The sequence below is a fragment of the Ursus americanus genome, chromosome 21 (genome assembly GCF_024610735.1).
Source record: "Ursus americanus isolate L20-20 chromosome 21, mUrsAme1.1.p, whole genome shotgun sequence".
Taxonomy (NCBI): domain Eukaryota; kingdom Metazoa; phylum Chordata; class Mammalia; order Carnivora; family Ursidae; genus Ursus; species Ursus americanus.
The window spans coordinates 49138334-49160648 of NC_142147.1; the positions used below are offsets into that span (position 1 = coordinate 49138334).

Sequence of the window (22315 nt, forward strand, 5' to 3'; positions counted from 1 at the left end):
AAGAGAACAGAGCCTAAGAAGAATTTAGTGGGTCCAGGCATTAGGAGGCACTTGGTATTGTTTGAAGATACAGCTTCCCAGGGGAGAGCTGGGCTATTCTAGTTGTATCCTTGAGGTACTGGAGCAGCCAAACAGGACAAAAACCCCAGAACTTGGCAGCCTGGAATTCCAGGTGGGGCAGTGTCAGGGCCAGGTGAAGGGAAGCCTTGTAGACTAACAGTGACCGCAGAAATCTGGAAGGTACAGCTAAATGCAAGGGGGCTCAATCTTTCTGATGTCAAAAGGTTTGGTTTGTGTACTGTATTCTTTTTGGAAACATTCCCTATTAAATGTGCTGATTCTGGAGGGATGGGAGCTCCTCTGGAAAGTCACATAGCTTTTCTTCCTCCTTCCACCCACTGGTATAATTATTACCTTGCTTGTATCTTGTAAGCCCTCTTTCCAACTCCCTCCTATTTTAGTGAAGTGGAATTGTCACTTGAAAGGCTTGTGTCTGCTAGCCTGTGATTGGCAGTGGAAGGGCCCCATAGAGGAAAAGCCATAATGGAGAAGCTGAGACCCAAACATACGCCTTTGAGGGATATATTGCCAATATTCTCCCCTTTCCCCCATTTTACCCTTTGGTTATATCAGTGGAAGAAATCCAATATCTGCTAGTATCAGAAATCAATGCAGGACCCTGTTTTGTCAGCCACCATCCTCGTTAGAGATCTCTAGTCTAATGACATGCAAGTATCCATAATTACTAGTATCATTTTTAGAAGAGTTTCTGCATGTTCTCTCTAATACTAGTACAAGTTGAAAATTGACTCATTTCGGGACGCCTGGGTGGCTCAGTCATTAAGCATCTGCCTTGGGCTCAGGGCGTGATCCCGGCGTCCTGGAATTGAGCCCCACATCAGGCTCCTCCGCTGGGAGCCTGCTTCTTCCTCTCCCACTCCCCCTGCTTGTGTTCCCTCTCTCGCTGGCTGTCTCTCTCTCTATCAAATAAATAAATAAAATCTTAAAAAAAAAAATCGACTCATTTCATAAATTAAGAGCAAACTCATTGGCCACCCAAACTTGAATTTATTTGAGATTGTTCTTAGTTCTCACTAATCCTTTTCAGTGTGAATAGTCATACATTTACTGCAAAAATATTAATGGGTTTGATTACAGGGTGCTGCCTAAGATCCTGATGGGGTTTCATAATACATGATATAAACTGTTCCTTTTTTCAAATCCAAAAGATTCTGATTCTAAAACCCTTCTGGTTAAAGGATTCAGATATGATACCATAGACCTATACTGCCTTCCACTGACTTCAGAGTTAAGTTCAGGCTTCTTTTTTTTTTTTTAAGATTTTATTTATTTTAGAATGCACGCACAAGTGTGTGGAAGGAGGGGCTGAGAAGGAGGGGAAGGGACAAGCAGAGTCCGCACTGAGAATGGAGCCTGTCTGGGGGCTTGGTCTCACAACTCCCAAGATCAGGACTTGAGCTGAAATCAAGAGTCAGTTGCCCAGCAGCCTGAGCCATCCAGGGCCCCCTACGTCCAGACTTTTTGAGACAGCTGGACCTCTGACTACCTTTTTTTAAGTCTCATCTTTTGTCACTTTACAAACTAGAATGATCCAAACACTTTCCAAATACACCCTCTTTCATGCCGCCCCTTTTTTGCTTGTGGGTTATAGCCTAATAATACCCCTTTTCACCTTTTCTTCTGCTGTCATACTAGTCCAAGCCTTCTTTCTCGCCTTAACTGTGACACTCTACCCCCTCCAAGAATCCACCGCCCCCCCCCCCATGACTTTCTGTTGTGCTTAGAACAGAATTCAGCCCTTACAGTGCCTGTAAGAGCCTTCATGATGTGGGCCCTGGTTCTGTCTGTGACCCACCTCCTACTGTTCTTCCCTTTGTTCACTGTTCTTCAGCCATTCTGTCCTTTCTGTTCCTGAAACATGTACTTGCTCTTCTCCCAAATATCTGTATATTCATCCTTAATTTCATTTTGATTTTTGCTCAACACCTTCTCCGAAAGATCTTCATGATCAGTCTGAGTAAAATAGCACCCTCCAGCATTCTTGATCTCTATCCTGCTTGATTTTCATCACTTTAAGTAAGCTCTACGCCCAACATGGGGCTTGAACTCATGACCCTGAGATCAAGAGTCACTCTACCGACTGAGCCTGCCCGATTTTCATCACTTTTTGACATATCCTATATCTCTATCTCTTCCATAAAATAAAAGCTCAGGAGAGCAGGGATTATGTCTGTCTTGTTCACTGCCGTATTTCTATACCTTGGAGGGGTGCATGGCATAGTAGGTGCTCAAGAAATATTTGTTGAATGAATTGTTCTTTGCAGGATGGATTAGAGCCTGTCTCTTTCCTAGATTTGAGTCCATGATGCTTCCATGCATTTAATGAAAATCAAAATTACTTCACTGTTATTTTGACTTGTTTTGTTTATCAATTCAGTGAAGCTTCCACTATTCTCTGTCACCTGGTTAACAGTGTCTGTCTTACAGGCTGCGGGCCTCCCGGGTGCTTCTAGTCGGCATGAAAGGACTTGGGGCTGAAATTGCCAAGAATCTCATTCTGGCAGGAGTGAAAGGACTGACCATGTTGGATCCTGAACAGGTGAGATGTTTGGCCACCTCATCATTCTTCCTTCACGGTCTCGCCTCTTCAGTGTAAAACACTTGGAGATTTTGTGAATTCCTGTGTGCCCCTGCAGAGCTGTGAAAGGAGGGCCGGCATTAGTGGAGCTGTGGCCTTTGGCCTCACGGCACTGGCGTGGTCCTAGGTGGTCGACCAGTGAGACTCCTGTCTCCTCATTGAGCTTGCCTGTCTGTAAAGTGTAGTTCCTGTCTCCCTTGGAGGGTGGCTGCGAGCAGGAGAGGGATAGTGTTCCACTTTGTACCTATAAACTGCCTGCATGACTAATTAAAATTGCAGAAATGCCTTAGGGCTTTGTTCTGGTATAGCTAGCCTTCACCCCCAGTGATTCTGCTTTAGAAGGTCTGAGATGAGGCTCGGGAATATATACATTTGTAAGCTGTCTCAGGAGAGCTTCCCTGTAGACGGTTGACAGCCATTAGTTTGGACAAACAGTGGGTCAGAGAGGATGGATGCAGACTGCTTAGCATGGCGCTTGCACACAAGGAACGTCTGATAACTAATAACTATAGAACATACCATTTAATTGATAATGGTCACTCCCAACTCCTATGTAGCTTTGTCTGAGCAGTTTCTCCAAGGTGAAAATAACTTCTTTCTCTACATTCTTATGCTTCAACGTTTTAATTTTCTTTTATAGAAAATGTCAAATATATACAGAAGTAGCGTAACATTTAACACCCCACCTACCTGGCTTCTACAGATAACAGTATTTTTTTTGGTCTGTATTTTTTCCCTGTGTTTTTTTGGACAGTATTTTAAAGCAAATTCTAGAAATCATGTTGCTGTTGTTTTTTAAGGTAAAATACTTGAAAGATTTTGTCATCACATGATACTATTTGTGTCTTTGCTTTTATGTAATGAAGGTGCTCAGTAACTAGCACACACAGTAAGGTAGAAGCTGGGTTGCAAATGTTGATGAAATTTTTTAGAGCTCATCTCGTTTGGGTTTCAGGAGAAAAGTAATATCAGGATTTAAAAAAGATTCTCCTGAAATGAAGAGAAGCGTGGGTTGGCTCTAATATCACAGTCACAAATTGACTTTTGACTTGAATTCAAAACCTCCTAAGGAAAGAAAATTCCTGCAAGCAAACTGCCCCATTTTTAACCGGCTGTGCACTTGCAATTTTGACATCTCCCCAACCACAGTGCCCCCTAGAGGCGTTTGGAGGGAGAATTTGTTTGCAGGGTGGAGAGGGTCAGAGCCAAGAGAGCTAGGGAAGGATGGTTTCTAAATGGGGAGGCCCTCAGTGTGGGAACACGAAACCAGATGGGGATGATGACTTCCTCATCTGGTTGGGAGAGTCTGAGAATGGGGAACAATGATATAATACTGAGGCGTGTGTGATGGGAGTTCTGTCACTGCCTCAGGACAAGTGCTGGGTGCTGCCTGATGTTAGAGTGAACAGGCTGACTGTTACCCTTCCGTAATCACTTTGAGGACTTACAGTGCCTTCCACCTACCTTCCACTGCAAAGCCTAGTTCCTCTGACTGGTTTACAAGGCCTAATACAGTGATTTTCAATCCCATCTGTGCTTTGAGTATTTGGGGGAATTGTTTAAAAGTTCTCCAGGTGAGTCTAAAAATCAGGGACGGTTGAGAACCACTGGGTTAATGTAACCTGGGCTTACCCAGCCTGACTCCCACCTCTAAATTGATGGACACTCTGGTGGTTCTGCCTTTCACAATTTGGTTGTGCTTTTTTTTTCCTGACTAGGAACATCCCAGGGAGATTGTGATACCTAGTGCAAAAGCTCTGGAATCTTGCAGACTTGGACTCAGATCCCACCCCTACAAGCTGGGTGAGAGGCTTAAACTCTCAGGGATGCCGTTTGCTCAACTTTTATTTAATTTTTTTCCTTTTTTCATTCTTTATTTTTTTAGTAATCTCTGCACCCAATGTGGGGCTCAAACTCAAAAGTTTGAGATTAAGAATCTCATGCTCTACCGACTGAGCCAGCCAGGCGCCCCTCAGCTTGCTCATCTATAAATCAAGGATGTTCATTCCTGCCCTTCAGAGTTCAGAGTTTTTTATTTTGTTTACATCAGCAAATATCCAAGAGTACCTGCTGGCTAACCTATCTAGATACTTGTCATACAAAGATCCACAAGACTTGGTTCCCATTCTCAAGGTTTCTTTAGAAACCTTGAGCAGGCTCAGAGCAGGCTCCCCGACTCAGGTTGTGGTAGGGGGACACGAAAGGCTTCCTGGAGCTGTGATCTTAGCTGAGGCTTAAGGAACAAAGAGATATTTCTTAAGTTGAGGGGCTGTGTTTTAGGCGGGAAACAGTAGTGGCATAGAACAGCATGGAAATAGAATATAGCAAGCAGTACTATTTGGTGTTTTTAGAATGAGAAGCCCAAAGTGGTGGGGGTGGGTGCAGGTTGTAGTTAAGGTCCAAATCATGAAGGCCCTGTTAGTGAGCCTTGCTGTGAGCTTGTACTCAATCCTCTGGGTGGTGAGGATTCATTAAAGAGTTTCAAATGTGGGACGGTCAGTTTCAGTTTCAGTGACCTGGTCAATCTCATGCCTTCCATAGATCACTAGTTACTGTATATGATTTGCACAAGGTACAGGGCAGAAGACCACTTAGAAGGCTGCCTTAGTAGTTTAGGTGAGAGATGAAAAGGGTCTGAGTAATAGCACTGGTGATAGAAAAGGCAAAAAGCACACAGAGGTGAAAAATACGAGGTGTAGAATCAGTAGGACTGTATAAAGGACCATAGAGAGGCAAGGAATCACTGTAGTAGCAGATACTTCCTGAGGGTGCTGGACACTGTTCTAAGAGCTGTAGTTGTATTTCGTTTAGTCCTCACAACTCTGAGATGTAGGGATTGTCATCCCTGTTTTACAGATAAGAGAACGGCCGGAAGGGAAGTGAATTGCTGGTCTACCCAAGGTCATAGTAGTTGTTGGTACGACCAGGACTCAGAGAGTCTGACTCTTGGTAGAGCCCATGCTCTTAGCCACCTCAGCAGGTGGCTGTTACCAAGGAAATAACAAGAATATAAAGCCTGGGGTTTCTGGCTTAAATAATTGGGTGGGTGGGTGGTAGGCTCATCAATAGACAAAAAAATAGGAGTTGAATATGAGTATTCAGGGGAAGTATCTGATGGGTAGTTTAATATAAGACTCCGATGGATCAGGAAGCAAACTGTACCTGTAAGAACAATTTGAGAAATACCAGCAGAAACTGAAAGTAGTGAGTTTATGGAGCTATGTAGAGCAAAAGGATGAGTGATTGTGAGATTGAATCCTGGGAACACCACCCCTAAGAGGATCCACGTAGAGACTGGGTGTCCAGTGAGGGAAGAGCAGAGCAACACTAATAGAGTGATTATAGTAAGTGTACTGTTTTTATTAATCTCATTTTGCATGTGATTCCCATATACTAGCTCAAGGTCACAGAGTGAAGTTGTTGAGCTAGGATTTGAATCGAAGATTTGAATTCAACCTGAATTATTCCAGAGCCTTGCTCTTAACCACTGTGATGTGTACAGCCTCTCAGTATGTAATGAGATCCCTGAAGAAGTAGGACAGGATGGGTCAAGGACACTGTTAGAGGGCTGGCCTTGAGTGGGAGGAAGACCAGGTCATTTTCTTGGAAGAAAGGTAGTAAGGGAGAAGAGTATGTGCTGTGGATAGTTGGCTGGAGGAGAGGAGGGAGATTACTTGTGTTGTGTCTTGGTGAAGATAGCAAGGTCATACTGGAGATCAATCGTTAACTTAGATGTTTGATGTGTGAAGAAATGCTGTGAACAGAATGGCATCTGTAATCCTGCTGGCAGCTGGCAGGTAATTTTATTATCTGTCTTCGAGGCTCTCCTCTGCTGACAGCCAGCCCTGTGGGTGAAATCCTCCTTTGGCTCCAGTCCTACTCATCTCTCCTCCTTTCTGAATTTTAATTGTATTAAGAGTTTATTTCAGGCATTCTTAATTGTGTCTAATTTTGGCACTGGTCTGATTTTATTTATTTACTTATTTTTAAAGTTTATTTTTTCTAGTAATCTCTACACCCGACATGGGGCTTGAACTCAAGACCCCAAGATCATGGGCCGCACATTCTTTAGACTGAGCCAGCCAGGCATCCCTCACTGGTCTGATTTTAAATGAGCTGTAGGCAGGGACTACATCCTTTATTGATTTATTTTTTAAAAAGATTTTATTTATTTGATAGAGCACAAGGAGCAGGAGTGGCAGAGGGAGGGGGTAGAAGCAGGCTCCCCGCTGAGCAGGGAGCCAGCCTCAGGGCTCAGTCCCAGGATTCCTATCCCAGGATTCCGGGATCATGACCTGAGCCGAAGGCCGATGTTCAACCGACTGAGCCACCCGGGTGTCCCAGGGACTACATCCTTTAAACTGCTATTGTTTGTCTCCAGATGCTTAAAATTGGGAACACGGTAGGTATTTGGTAAATTCTTACCACTAATTATGTCATTCTATTAGCGGTTACAAATGTAAGTGAAAGAAGAAAGTGTGGACTTTTCTATTTAGAGTGAATTTTCTTTATAAACACAAGGGGGTGCTCTTTAACTATCAACGCCAAGAAAAAAGTTAAATGTCTCTAAAGCCTCTGAAGGAATGAGTGTAGGGAGTCTGTATTAGGGAAATTCCTGAAGGAACAATAATACAATTAGATGGTAGATATTTTAGTTATCCTTTAAAATGGAAAGGTTTGTTGTTTTTGAGAATTTGTTTTCCCCCCAAAATTCAAGTATTAAAAACATATTATTCCTAGGTATCGCCAGAAGACCCCGGAGCTCAGTTCTTGATCCGTACTGGCTCTGTTGGCCGCAACAGGGCAGAAGCCTCTTTGGAGCGAGCCCAGAATCTCAACCCCATGGTGGATGTGAAGGTGGACACTGAGAATATAGAAAAGAAGCCGGAGTCATTTTTCACTCAGTTTGACGCTGTAAGTTTCATAAAGAGTGTAAAATCTTGAGGCTCAGTACGTTGCCTTCGCAGTCTCAAGTCTGACATTGCCTTAGCGTGTGTGCCTTACTAGCGCGCTGCCTTGCCATGTTGAATGTGTTGGTGGTAGATCCAGTCTGTTGGATCTGCTGTAGCTGTTTGTGACTTGCTGTCTGCTGGTTTCTTCTTTGGGCATATGTTCCCTTAGACCAGGTTTCATCATTGGTGTTTTGTACTCCTTCCAGAATCTTTCCATATAGCTTCGATACATTTTACTGCAAGTGTTTTCTCTGGAAAACAAGTTGGTGGTTAATTTCTGTAGTAGAGGAATTTTTTTTGTTAGAAATACCAAACTACAGCTTGTGTTTTGTCTTAAAAAAGAGCACACCTGATTTTGGTCTATGTCTGTCTCTTTCACACAGCCACTTTGACCATGTTGCCATGGATAACTAGACAAATTCACTGTAGTTATAAGCCAAATGAGGCATATCCAACCTCATTTGGTTTCACTGCCAGATCTATGCAGAGGTGAAAGGATAAGTTAAATTCTGTTTCAGCGTCTATGATCTTTCAGACATGGTGCCCTGTACCCAGGAAAAGCTAAACAAATGTTGGATAACCATGAAATAGTCACAGATGATCTACTTGTTTTTTAAATGAAAGGCCCATAACACGAGAGGTTAGAATTTGGGCTGGGTAGTTTGTTTTTCCACACTGTTATATTTCATATGTGCATCTGTTCAAATATGTGCTTGGAATGATGGATCATCTGTGTGTTTTGTCTTTTTTTTAATTTAATTCATTCTATTTTGTAACTCCCAAGTATTGGAACATTTTCTGTTTGGACATAAGTCTTCTCTTCATTTCTTTATCCATAGTAACCACATTTGGTTAATTCTAGGTGTCCCTTGCATTTCTAGCACTTAGAGGGTTTGTGAAAACCGAAGTACCAGGCCAGTTGGTTATATAAAGCATGCGCCTGGGGTGAGGATAAATGCCTCCTGGGCCACATGTGACTGGGCCTCTTAGGTTTTACCCTCACTTTTGACTCTGCAGGGTTCCATTTGGTCAGTGTTGCATGTTCAACTGTGGCTGTCTTGCCTTTTAGATTTGATTTTTTTCCTTGGGTGTTTTCTATGTTCAGAAGAAAACATGTGCAGTTTAGAAGTTGTCTTCATGACCCTTATCACAAAGGTTTTCCTGAAAAGATGGTGTTTTATGCAGTAAAACTTAGCTATTCCCAGTACCTCCACTTCTTGGAACACAACCTAGAGGCCTCAGAGCAACACTGATAATTCCATTGAGTGAATCACCGGTTCATTGTCTACGTCTGAATGGAAGGTCACTTGGTGTGTAACCTTTTCTTTTGTCCTTAAATTCAGATAAAGTTTCATGTTGAAAACTGGAAAACTCTGGAAAAATAATCTCAACGGGACTTGTTTATCTTCTTTATCTTAACATATCAATCAAAAGAAGGGGGGAAAATGCCCTCGTATTTAAATGTGACCCTTGGGTCACTTAAAACTGGTTTTGCTTCTCATGTTAGCTTATTCAGATTTTAATAGATTAAATAATTTAGAAATAACTTACACTAAATTTTTACTGTCTTTTTTCTTTTCACAAAAACTTTGAGATATGGTTTATATATGTTCGTAGAATAGGGGAAATAAATTCACGGAATGACTTTTACTTTCCAGTTAAACCCATTTTGTTTTGATTACAGAAAGTGGAGATCTTGCAATTTACATTTCTGGTGAAACCTGCACCTTTTCTTTTGTCTTCTAACCATAGGATCCGAAGAACCTGTTATACCAGTTCAAAACTGGCTTTAGACATGCCCAGAGAGACTGTTCATTAAGATTTATTTAGACATCAGGGCAGTGATTCACACTTTGCAAAACTCACACCCAGCTGATTCTTTCTGTCTGCAGGTTTGTCTGACTTGCTGCTCCAGGGATGTCATAGTCAAAGTTGACCAGATCTGTCACCAAAATAGCATCAAGTTTTTTACAGGAGATGTTTTTGGCTACCATGGATACACATTTGCCAATCTTGGAGAGCATGAATTCGTAGAGTAAGTTTTGGGAGAGGAGGGGAGAACGTAACGTTTTCAGAAAAAAATATAATAGTTTTATTCATCAGTAGGAAACAGCCCATCTAAGGAAAGTATGCTTAGAACACTTGGAAACCAGTTCATTAACAGCTTACTGGTTATATAGGTTGTGTGTTCAGAATTGTAGGAGATGCGGCTCCTGTTTCCAAAATAATGGTCTCATCTAAAGCAGGGTTCTTACTGCAGTCAGATACCCCACGTGAGTATTTGATCAGCCAGGGCTTCAGGTGGCGAAACTACACCTTCTATATAGGGGAGGCTTGCTTGGATTGTAAACATGTGTTCCTCACTTTTGGCCTCTGTGTTTTCAGATTGATGATAAAATGAGTACGAAATAGTTAGATGGGTAATCCTGAAGGCACAGTCAGCCAAAGCCTGTCTTGGAAGAGCTCCAAAGTCCAGAGGCTGCTGTGGTGTAGCAGACAGACCTTATCCTCTCAGTTGTAATATCCAGGTTGCAGACCATGGTGATTCTCACATGATGGGACCTGCAGTGTTTTGAACTTGGAGCTGCTAGATGAAAGATGGCACATGATACCAGTATTGTAAAACTATCTGTGTTAGGTTTTTGGCTGTTACTTCTGACTACCTCCCTTGCTAACAAGAGGTAAAGAGACCGAGTGTGGTAGGTGAAGCTTCCTACCAAGAGCCAAGAATTGGTTTCTTTTGTTCAGCTTCTTAGGAGATCACTGAAATTTCTCTGGTCTGCAAATTTCTTGTCTGTAAAATCGAGATGGGGGAAGGACAGACATGTTCAAGATCTCTCATAACTTTGGCATTTTATGGCTTTCAGAAACTGTAGTTTTTTTGGGCACACTATAAACGGAGGGAGAAGTCATACTAGAGAAAAGCAGGCCAGATGATTTTAATGTAAGCTCCCCACGGCAGAGGGGAGAAATTAAGTTTGGCTCTATTTCATGAGTCAAGTGAAATTTATAAAGCTTGTTGAGAGCTTTCTTTGTGCTAGGCGGTGTATGCTAAGCAATTTGTTATTTCTTGTCTTAAAATAATTCTGTCAGGGATTGTTATTCCCACATAGTGGATAATTGATTTATCAAGTAATCATTGGCCCCTTTGGGATTTGAACCTGCTCAGATATGCCTGACTGCAAAGCTTTTGCTCTTTTTTTAAAGATTTATTTTTTTTAGGGGCGCCTGGGTGGCTCAGTCGGTTAAGCATCTGCCTTTGGCTCAGCCCACGATCCCAGGGTCCTGGAATCGAGCCCCACATCCAGCCCCTTGCTCACCGGGGAGTCTGCTTCTCCCTCTTCCTCTGCTGCTTGTGCTCTGTCTCTCAAATAAATAAATAAATAAATAAATAAATAAATAAATCTTTTTTTTTTTTTTTTAGATTTATTTTAGAGAAAGAGCATGATGAGGGGGGAGGGGCAGAGGGAGAGAACCTCAAGCAGACTCCCTGCTGAGTGTGGAGCCCAGTGCGGGGCTTGGATTCCACGATTCTGAGATCATGACCTGAGCCGAAACCAAGAGACGTTTAACCCACCAAGCCACCCAAGCACCCCAAGCTTTTGCTCTTAGCCACCATCCTATCACATGAGCTGGTGATGCTCTTTTTGTTCTAATGGCATGATTCAGAGAGTAGAGCTCAATTCCCTTTCCTTGTCACCCTCTAGGGAGAAAGCCAAAGTCGCCAAAGTTAGCCAAGGGGTAGAAGACGGACCTGATACCAAGAGAGCAAAGCTTGATTCTTCTGAAACAACTATGGTCAAAAAGGTATGTGGACTGTTGGGGGGTCAAAGATCAGAAACCTTGGAGTCTTGGTGGGGACAGGCAGTCACAACTGCAAGCAGGGGAAGCAAGCATGTAGTCTTGAAGGGAGGGGTCTGGATAAGCCTGGCCAGTGCTTGTCCTGCTTAAAGGAGGGGTGGCTTTTCCTTAGTGCCAGCCACCTGTTGCCATGAAGGAATATGGACCCAGTGATGCCAGGTGTCAATTTTTAACAGAATCAGAAATACAGACTTTTTTTTATAGGTTCTGTTTCAAACTTTTTTTTAAGATTTTATTTATTTGGAGGGAGGGAGGGAGAGGGAGGGAGAGAGCGCACAAGCAGGGGGAACAGCAAGCAGAGGGAGAAGCTAGCTCCCCGCTGAGCAAGGAGCTCCAAGCCGGACTGGGATCATGAGCTGAGCTGAAGGCAGACGCTTAACCAACTGAGCCACCCCAGATGTCCCAGTCCCAAACTTTTTAATACCGGCCACCTAGTCAGTTTGGTTTGAATGCTGTTCCTTTCACCCTGTGGAGGCTAAAGAGAACATGCCTGCAGGACTGACTTGGTGTGTGGGCCGATTGGGTCCTCTAGTATCTGGGGCAGTATCGGAATGACTGTTTTGGAGCAAAGGCCATCCCTCTTGCGTAAAAGAAAGTTTTTGGATGGACAGTTTAGGGAAGTCCTACCTAAGTGGGCAGGAAGACAGTTTAAGCTTGAATTGCTTATGCTTTGCTTCTTTAAAATGAAGTGTTCGTGGACGTCTTTCCACCAGATAACCTTTTAAGAAGAAAGGCCTCAAAGTTGACAAGTGTTATCATCCGGTGTGTATTTTTTAACATAGTTTGTAGGAGCTTAGGCTCTATTGGAGTTGGCGCAGTGATTTAAATTCATTTTACAGAGAGAGGAGGGGCGGGGACTTAGAAGGAGATGATCCCCGCAGCCGGTGTTGGAATCCGAGAAGGGAGTCATGCGATGAAGGGGCCAGAATTGGTTTTGTCCCACTGAGGAAAGATATGACTGAGCCCATATTTACTCTTTGTTTTGTAGATTTAAATGTTGAGAAAGAAAAACAGCTGGTCAGAGCTTTGAGTTAAAATTGCTCTAAAGGGGGGATTCTAAGAGTGCAGAAACCACAAGAGAGACTGCAGAAACCACAAAGTGGAACTCGTTGAGTTTCCAGCAAGGCTGCGCCGGAGATTTTAGTTTTCTTGCTCTTGTTGTTTGTATTGGAAGAGTTTGATTGCTGTGAGTGTGATACAGAGGAATTATTAAGCCCTAATTTTAGTGTCTATTCACAGGACCGTAATTACCCAGAGTGAACATTGGTGTTTTGGCCAAAACTTGGGTCCTTTTCTTTCTCCCTTCTTTTCTTTCTTTTTGAGGCCCAGTCAAGCTTTATCTGAATAGCTCCATGAGTTTGGTGGGGGGAGATAAATTGTTAACTAACGGAGGAGTACAAAAGCAGCTTTGTGGGTGCTGTCAATTTATAAATCACACCCTCTTACAAGTGTGACACTTGGCCTTGGTGTGAAGGGTTTTATGGCTTAAGGGCCTTCTCTGATTGAGGCACGTCTTTCACATTCAAATGGGAGAGCGCCTAGCTTTGTTAGCCCTTCACAGCTGGAAGTTTCCCCCTTTAGTCAATACTGATGGTGCCTACTGTTGCGGATCTGGAAACCGCTCTGGGGGGCCACTTTATCTAGCTATGAGGAGAATGTGGGCAGCCCGGGCAGGCACCCGGTGGCCTTCGCGTACCATTCCTTGGGCTCTTCAGTCACAGAGCTCTTTGTGCGGCCTCTTCCTCCAGGGGCCGAATTTGAAGGTATCAAAATATTCCCCAGCTGACATTGTTAGTCAGCTGTTTCACTTGGACAATTCAGGCTTGGATTCCAACCCCGAGCCCTTAAGGTTGCGAGGCATTCAGGGCATTCCTGATGACAATCCCTGGGATTCCAAACCTTGTCTTTGTGCGGCCTCACTAAGAGCACTGTGGAAGGAGGGGCTCGAACTGGGTTTGGGCTCTGGCTTTGCCACCTTATAATAACAGGCCTCGTCCATTTTGGCAGAAGCTGCTCCATGATTTTGAAGTTTTCTTCCAACTCGAAAATTCCTTGATTGAGATTATGCCCCTTGCCTAAATTGTACAGAATAAGTAGTTGGGTTATGCGCAAAGTGCAGAATGGGGGCGGGGAGGCAACCACTTCCTGTTTCCTGTGAAAGGTTTCTGGTTAGGGTTCCCTCCCCCCCCCCCTTTTCCTTAGGTTCAACCAAATGTTGTATAGCCACTTTTGCTTCAAGGTACACATTGTGCTCCTAAATTAGAAACCTTAAAAAACAAAGAGGAAAAATAGAGCTTGTGGTTTTCACACTGCTTAGGAGGATACTGGGCCTTTCTAGCACATGTGTCATCATGATAAATACAAGAGTGGGAAAATGCGTAGCCCAGAGGTAGGTGCTCAGTAGTTGGCTTCCTGTGGTGCCCAGGAAAAGTTATGAGACAGATTTCATCAGAATCAGGTCTTGGGCACAAGCGTGATAGAGATTTCCATGAAAAGCAGATAAAGGAGAGGGCAGTAGTTTTGTGATAAGGAAGTGTCCAGAAAGGTTTCCCAGAGGAAGAGTTGTTAGAGTTGGCACTTGAAGGAGAGTTGCAGGAAATGGGACCAACTGAAAGCACAGACACTAGTAGTAATAGAATGACTCTGGCTTCCCTCACCCCAGAACAGCCAGCTCTTTCGTTATCTGTGAGTTGCAAAATGCCTACTGTGTGCAAAGCATTCTGCTGGGTGCGGGGAAGCGCACCCAGTCCTGTTGTCTCCATTTACAGCTGCCACTGAAGTTAGGAGAAGTTCCTTGACTTGCCTGAGATCCTGCAGCTGTGGGAGGGGGCGGGGGGGTTGGGGGGGGGAGACGGCAAGACGGTGGCCGAGGGCACGGGCTTGCCCTGCTGCCTGAAAGGTAAATCCCCTTGGAGTATCTCGGACAATCCGAAGTTTTATGGGGATGATGGGATAAAATATGTGAAGATTGGGACCTTTCTGGAAAAGCCTTTAGGATAAAAGGCCACCTTTATGCTCCCATGCTGCTGCTCGTGGTTCTTATCGTTAAGGCTGCCAGACACAAGTAGCTGCCTGGTGGTGGACTCCCCATCACAGCTCTTTAAAAATTAAACATAACATAGGATTTGTTCGTGACATGCTAAGAAATACAGATTTAATTTTACCTCTGTTTCTGAAATAGTAAGGGACTAATTTGGGTACTGTTAATACTCTTGTCATGAATCAGTTGTGAAATTCCACAGTTGAGTAGTGATTCATTATTTTGATCCCCCTTTCTGAGCAGTTTATGGACGACTCATCTCCTGTCACCCCCATTCTGAATTCCAGGGACTGACTGGTTTCATTCTTCACCTTGGTTTGTGATGCTGAAGGAACTTGCCAGGGTTTCTCCCGTTAGAGTCCAAGCTCCGTAAGGCCTGGGCGCTTTTGTTCGCTGCTATGTTCCCAGTGCAGTCCCTGGCAGAGTTGTACCCAGGAGATGTTTGTTCAGTGTGTTGTGGCTGCACCTGCCGCATAATAGGACAGCTTTGGAGATCATTGTCATTTTAAAAAATTACCAAGTTGACTTTCTTTGATCAACCAGATGGATTAATTAACCTCATAGCACATTAGTTGTCATGGTTTAGGTTATTTGAACTGGACTGAGAGAACAGAATTCCAAAGAGGACAGGGGACTAGGCCAGGAATATTTAGAAATAAGTCATTGGGTTGCCTAGACCAGGACCTTTAGGGCAGAGGTGTTCAAAACCCTGCTGATTGTCAGAATCACTTGGTTTGGGGATGGGGGGCAGGAGACGCAGGGTGCATGTTGCAGAGTTGGGTAGAGTGCTGATAGAAGTTTTCCAGGTAGGGAGGGGGGTGGGGGAATGGGATAGGCCGGTGATGGGTAGTAAGGAGGGCACATATTACATGGTGCACTGGGTATTATACACAACTAATGAATCATCGAGCCTTACATCGAAAACCGGGGATGTACTGTATGGTGACTAACATAATATAATAAAAAATCATTATAAAAAAATAAAAATAAAAAAATAAAAATGAAAAAAAAAAAAAAGTTTTCCAGGTAGGACAGCTGTTTGTGTATGTCTGGGGGAGGCGGGTGGAGGGGGAGGTTTTGGCACTCTAGGAATGAGGAACAGGGGGTCTCTCCCAGCGTCACATCACAATCCAGTGTATTTTTTATTGTGATATTTGATACCCCCAAATAATGTGACATCAATACAGAACATAACAAAACACTATCCAAGTTAAAACCCCAAATATTTCCAGACCTATTGTATCAATCTCTGTGTTCCTTCTCTGTCTTCTCCCCAGGGCAGGTACATTTGTGTGGATTTAAAAAGTACAGGGGTTGGGGGCGGGGGGCGTGCCTGGGTGGCTCAGCTGGTCGAGCCTCTGACTCTTTTTTTTTTTTTTTTAAAGATTTTATTTATTTATTCGACAGAGATAGAGACAGCCAGCGAGAGAGGGAACACAAGCAGGGGGAGTGGGAGAGGAAGAAGCAGGCTCATAGCGGAAGAGCCTGATGTGGGGCTCGATCCCATAACGCCGGGATCACGCCCTGAGCCGAAGGCAGACGCTTAACCGCTGTGCCACCCAGGCGCCCCCTGACTCTTGATTTCGGCTCGTGTCATGATCTCAGGGTCCAGGGTGATGGGATTCCGTGTTCAGCGTGGAGTCTGCTTCTCTCTCTCTCCCTCTGCTCCTCTATGCGTTCGTACCCTTTCTCTCACGGTCTGTCTCTAAAAATAAATAACAAGTACCCGGAAGGGGCAGTTATAGCCCTGCTTGACATGGTGTTTTACCACATTTGTAAATCTAAACAGTGGAATGTGACGTAAGTGTAAATTAAGAATGACCTAGCTAACTACCATGGACCCACCACCTAACTTAAAGCGTAAAACTTGACCAGGATGGTCCCGGTTCCCTGGCTGTCCCTCCCCAACACAAGTAACCACTATCCTCAGTTGTGGGTCTCGTTCCCACCCATTTCTTCTTACTACACGTGTATTTCCAAGCAATATAGAATTGTTTAGTATGCTTTTTAGCTTCTTAAAAATCAGGTTTAATATTGTATGCATGCTGCCGCCTGCTTTTTTTTTTAAGAGCAGCATTAGGTTTGTGAGGCCCTCTGTGTTTGTATGCAGTTCTAGTGCTTTGCTGTCCATTGTGGTTAGCCACTAGCCACATATGGCTATTTAAATTAAAATTAACTAAAATTAAATAAAATAAAAAATTTTCTAATTCAGTCTCCTAGCCACATTTCAAAGGCTCACCAAACACGTGTGGCAATTGGCATCTGTAATTGTGAAGCACAGACACAGAACATTTCCATCATCATCGGGAGTTCTCTAGGACAGCACTGCAGAAGATTTTTTCTTGGTTGGTTGGTTGGTTGGTTTTGCTGTAGAGTATTTGTTGTGTGAATGCATTACTGTTTATTTATCCAGTCTCCTATTGATGGGCATGTGGGTGTGTAAGTTTTTTCTGTTACAAATGGTGTCACAGAGGGAGAGAGACAGAGAATGTGTGTGTGTAGATAATCTCTCTGGGTAAATGTGTGATTTCTCTGGGGGTGTGTACTTAGGAGGGAAATTAGGGTATATGCAGTTTCAACTTAACCAGACCTGCTAAATTACTCTTGAGTAGTTTTATCAATTCACATTCCAGAATCAGCAGTATGTAACGGTAACATTTGGTGACTTCAGGCTCTTTTGCCACTCTGCTGAGGGTGACAGCTTTGTCTCGGATTGCAGTTGTCATTTGTTAGAATGCTTTTGAAGGGGCGCCTGGGTAGCGCAGTCGTTAAGCGTCTGCCTTCGGCTCAGGGCGTGATCCTGGCGTTCCGGGATCGAGTCCCACATCGGGCTCCTCGGCTGGGAGCCTGCTTCTTCCTTTCCCTTTCCCCTGCTGTGTTCCCTCTCTCACTGGCTGTCTCTCTGTCACATAAATAAATAAAATCTTAAAAAAAAAAAAAAAATGCCTTTGAAAACTAAAGACTCCTGTGAGTAGGTGTGGAAATCCAACCTAGAAATCTGTAGTTTTCAAAGTTGTTTCAATTCGATTTACATTTAGCTTTACAGCCAGAATGGTATCCCTTGTTGTAGACGTTCAGCCTGCTTTTTAAAAGTAAAATATGTTGGGACGCCTGGGTGGCTCCGTCAGTTGGGCATCTGCCTTGGGCTCAGGTCGTGATCCCGGGTCCTGGGGTCAAGTCCTGCGTCGGACTCCCTGCTCAGCAGGGAGTCTGCTTCTCCCTCTGCCCCCGCACCTTTATGCTTGCGCTCTCTGTCCCTCTCTCTCTCTGAAATAAGTAAATAAAATCTTTTAAAAAATAAATAAATAAAAGTAAAATGTGTTTATAGTCCCGAATGTGGAAAATACGGAACAAGTTGAGAAAATGTGAACCCTGCTGCCTAGTAATGACTGTCACGTTCCTTTCAGTATTCTTTCTATTCACCTACATGTGTGATAAAATTGGGGTTTTAATGAACATAAACACACATGAGACATATGTAACGATCTATATATGACATGTACACGTACTGTCTTTTACTTTCTTCACTCAGCATTCTTTCCATAAGCATAGGAGTGGATAGTCTACTTCAGAGAGTGTGATTTTTAAGAGGCTATGTTGGTTCTCTTTTCGCCTTGCCTCAGTCGGTTGAACCAGGCTCCTGTCGCGTTGATGGTTTTACACTTGCCCACTGTTCTGAGTGGCCAGCACAGCCCTACAGCTTGATGGCTGTCAGACTGTGTGGGAGAATTCATCTTTTATAGTTACTGTTGGGCTTTTTGGCAAATGAAAAGCAGGTTGGATTCAATCAGCTCACAGATACTTATTGACGTTCTCTTCTATGCAGTGCTGTGTCTTTCACTGTGGTCCTTGCCTCAGGAAGCCGATACCCATCTGGGGAGAGGTGTAAGAGGGCTTGTTATTAGTCTTAACCAGACTATCAGATTGAAATCCTTAAGGCTCAGAATTGCCAGAAAAGGAAATGGACAGTGGAGGGAAGTAAGTCAGGGATTGGACCCGGAGGGATCCATGAGCTGAGGGCAGGGAGGAGGGGGAGGGCTGAGTGAAGTGTGAAAGTCACCTGTTTGAGTGTGTTCATTCTGGTGCTTGTGGCTACCTGGCAGATATTGCTGGGGCTTTATCTGAAGACCCTTCATTTTCTGTGGATGCTGTTAAGCTTATTTTTCTTGTTGTAAATCTAGTGTCAATGAGGTGGGTAAGAGGGTACCAAGATTTGCATTTGTTGTACTATAGATTAGGTGACGTAGTTTTTTTTTTTTTTTTAAAGTAATCTCTACACCCCACATGGGGCTTAGACTCATGACACCTAGGTCAAAACCGCATGCTCCACCAACTTTGCCAGCCAGGCACCCAGACAATAATAGACCTTAGGTAGTTTGAAGCAGAAAAATGGGACATGGGGACACCTGGGTGGCTTAGTTGTTAAGCGTCTGCCTTCGGCTAAGGGCGTGATCTCAGGGTCCTGGGATCGAGCCCCGCATCGGGCTCCCTGCTCTGCTGCGAGCCTGCTTCTTCCTCTCCCACTCCCCCTGCTTGTGTTTCCTCTCTCAAAAAAAAAAAAAAGAAAAGAAAAAGAAAAAAAAAGGAGGCAGGCTGCAGTAGCAGAAGAAGCATGAATAACTACTGTGACGTGAGAAGGGTAAAGACGAGGCCAGCTGGGGAGACTTGGAGACAGTAGGAATTCAGCTTTTCTCTGAGGAGCCCTTTCGGCCATTAATGTGTCTGTTTCTAACTTCCAGATTCTCAATTCTCAGGAGAAGGAATCTGGTTAGTGTGGCCTAGGCCATGTGCCCAGCTCTGGCTCTGTCACCTGTGGCTGGAGGGCTGGTACATATTTCAGACAAGGTTACTGGGGTCCTTCTCCCCTAATATCAGAAAACTTCCCTAAAAGTTGTCTGCCACAGACAGGCTTAAGAGAGGAAAATTCCTTTGAGTTCACAAGTTACTGGCAAAATTTGAGTAGTTCTGCCCTTAGACTTAGGGAGGAAAGAGGGCCTCTATTGTTGGTCCTAGTGCTCTGCAAGGTCCCAGTCTGGTCTCCTTCCAGCCATTCCCCTAGTAGAGTGAGGATTCCATGGGATTAAGGAGATATGTCCACCTGGGCCCCCCACCCCAAGTTCTGGACCACATTGTGGATACTTGGGACCCCTGGAATCTCCTGCCCAGACAACCCCAGGCTTACTTCCCAGGCTTTTGTGGGCTTCTTCCCTGATCTGCCTCCAGAGTGCAAACCTTGCAACAATGTCCACATGCCTAGGCCTGAAGAGTAGTTGTTTAGTGGGGAAGGATGGCCTGGGTGGCCACACTCACATGCAAAGCCTCTTGCACTGTGAGACGGAGCCAGAGGCAGGAAGAGAGAGGGGGAAAGAGGACCACCTTTCCCAGTGCACCTCATTCTGGCACAGAACTCCCAAGGAGTGTGAGATTTCCAGATTTGAACCCAGTCTTCCCAGTAGTAATGAAGAAAGTATATTTGTTAAGGCAAAAGAATATAATATACTTTATTTTTTAATAGCTCGTTCATATGATTTATACCTAAATATGTGGAAGTGACATATGGGTTTCCATTTGGACTTAGCCAGGCCCTGAAAGTTTAGAGGTAGGCCTGAGTGGGACTGAGACTCTGAAACACAACTTTTTTTCCTCATTGTCCTAGCGTCATGACCTAACAAATCAGTGGATTCTTAGCCAGGCAGACTACGGAAATTCTGAATTCAAATCTTGGCAGTTTATGAAACCTCATGAGAGTTTGTTTTTGTCATTGTGATGGCATTCCCAGACCATACTGCTGATGGCTTGATCTGCGTGTAAGACTTTTTTTTTTTTTTTAATTATTTATTTATTTATTCGATAGGATAGAGACAGCCAGCGAGAGAGGGAACACAAGCAGGGGGAGTAGGGGGAGTGGGAGAGGAAGAAGCAGGCTCATAGCGGAGGAGCCTGATGTGGGGCTCGATCCCATAACGCCGGGATCACGCCCTGAGCCGAAGGCAGATGCTTAACCGCTGTGCCACCCAGGTGCCCCTGTGTGTAAGACTTCTTAAGAAGGGTCTGGCAGGGGTGCCTGGCTGGCTCAGTCATTAAGCATCTGCCTTCGGCTCAGGGTGTGATCCCAGCGTTCCAGGATCGAGTTCCACATCGGGCTCCACCGCTGGGAGCCTGCTTCTTCCTCTCCCACTCCCCCTGCTTGTGTTCCCTCTCTCGCTGGCTGTCTCTCTGTCACAAAAATAAAAAAAAATCTTAAAAAAAAAAAAAATAAAAAGAAGGATCTGGCAGTCTGCATCAGACAATAAATGTCAGTCAGCTGGCTATTTGACTGGACTTCTGAGGTCAGAAAGACTCATTGACCAGAAGGTTTGAGGGCAGTACAACCATTTTGTATACTAACTTTTACAGTGGATTTAAACCCCAAAGGAGTGATTATGGGGAAGTAGAAAGCCACTTAAAACCCGTATGACTGTTTCGTCTTCGCTGGTTATTTGAGCTTTCATCTGTCAGTTCCATTTTGGTCCTTAGCAAACAGTGTCAACTGCCTGGGAGCTGATAGATCTTGGTTCACTTAGCACCCTAAATTATACTGTTGTGTCTTTTTTTTTAAATAATCTGGGGCGTGTGTTGGGGGAGTAGAGTGGGTGTATGGTGTGTATATGTGGTGAGAGAAGAAAGGAGAAAAAGAGACCCATACCTTGGGAAGTTTGAAGTTATTTATACATACTCACATACCATCTTTTTTTTTTTTAATAAAGATTTTATTTACTTTGAGAGAGAGGCACAGAGAGCAGGAGCATGAGTGCGGGGAGGAGCAGAGGGAGAGGAAGAAGCAGACTCCCCACTGAGCAGGGAACCCTACATGGGGATCGATCCTGGGACTCAAGGATCATGACCCAAGCTGAAGGCAGACACTTAACTTACTGGGCCACCCAGATGCCCCCAACTTTTTTTTTTTTGTAAGTTTTAATTTATTTATTAGAGTGCGAGAGCGTGTGCGCCCAAGTGGGGGAAGGGGCAGAGGGAGAGAGAGAATCCCAAGCAGACTCCCCGCTGAGCCGGGAGCCTGACACGGGGCTCTACCCCAGGATTCTGGAATCATCATGACTTGAGCTGAAGGCAGGCGCTTAACCGACTGAGCCACCCAGGCGTCCCCACACATAACCATCTTAAACTTTGTAAAAATAGCTAGTACTGAGAAGCACTTTTTTTCCTGAACCATTTGAGAATAAGGTGTCCAAATGATGCTCCATCCATCACTCCCAAATATTTTAGTCTGTATTTTCTCAAACGAGGCATTTTCTGTAATCGCAAACTGAACTTCAAAATCAAAATTCAGATGGATAGACACATCACTACCATCTAATCCTCAGACCCTATTCGGATTTTGTCAGTTGTTCCAATCATGTCCTTAATGACAGAAGGATTCAGTTCAGGATCATGCATGCATCTAGATTTTCATGATGTTTTTGACGATTACAAAGCAGTTATTTTGTAAATTGTTCCTTAGTCTGGGTTTGTCTGATGTCTCATGATTAGATTCCAGCTTCACACCTTTGGCAAAAATATCACACCGGGGGCGCTCCTCATCCTGTGCTGTGGTCTGGTGCTGTTTTCCATATGCTACTTTACTGGCAATGTTAATTTTGATCGTTTGAGTAGAATTATGTCTGCCAGATTTCTCCTTTGAAAATAATTCCCTTTTTCCCCCTGTAATTCCCCTCCAATAATTTTTGGAGAGGTATTTTGAAAATATGTAAATACCTCATTATTTATCAAACTGTATCAACTAGTTGGTTTTAGATCTATGACTAA

The 22315-nt window shown here is 44.0% G+C and overlaps 1 protein-coding gene across 2 annotated transcripts in view; it reads left to right on the plus strand.

Annotated features, from left to right (window-relative positions):
- Nucleotides 1–22315, plus strand: part of SAE1 (SUMO1 activating enzyme subunit 1) — an 88263-nt gene that overhangs the window by 24753 nt on the left and 41195 nt on the right. For both annotated transcript variants that reach the window (XM_087870939.1, XM_045772138.2), the window contains exons 2-5: nt 2509–2620; nt 7400–7573; nt 9504–9646; nt 11319–11418. In XM_087870939.1, coding sequence (XP_087727065.1) covers nt 2509–2620; nt 7400–7573; nt 9504–9646; nt 11319–11418 — 529 coding nt within the window. The remainder of the gene's footprint in view (nt 1–2508; nt 2621–7399; nt 7574–9503; nt 9647–11318; nt 11419–22315) is intronic.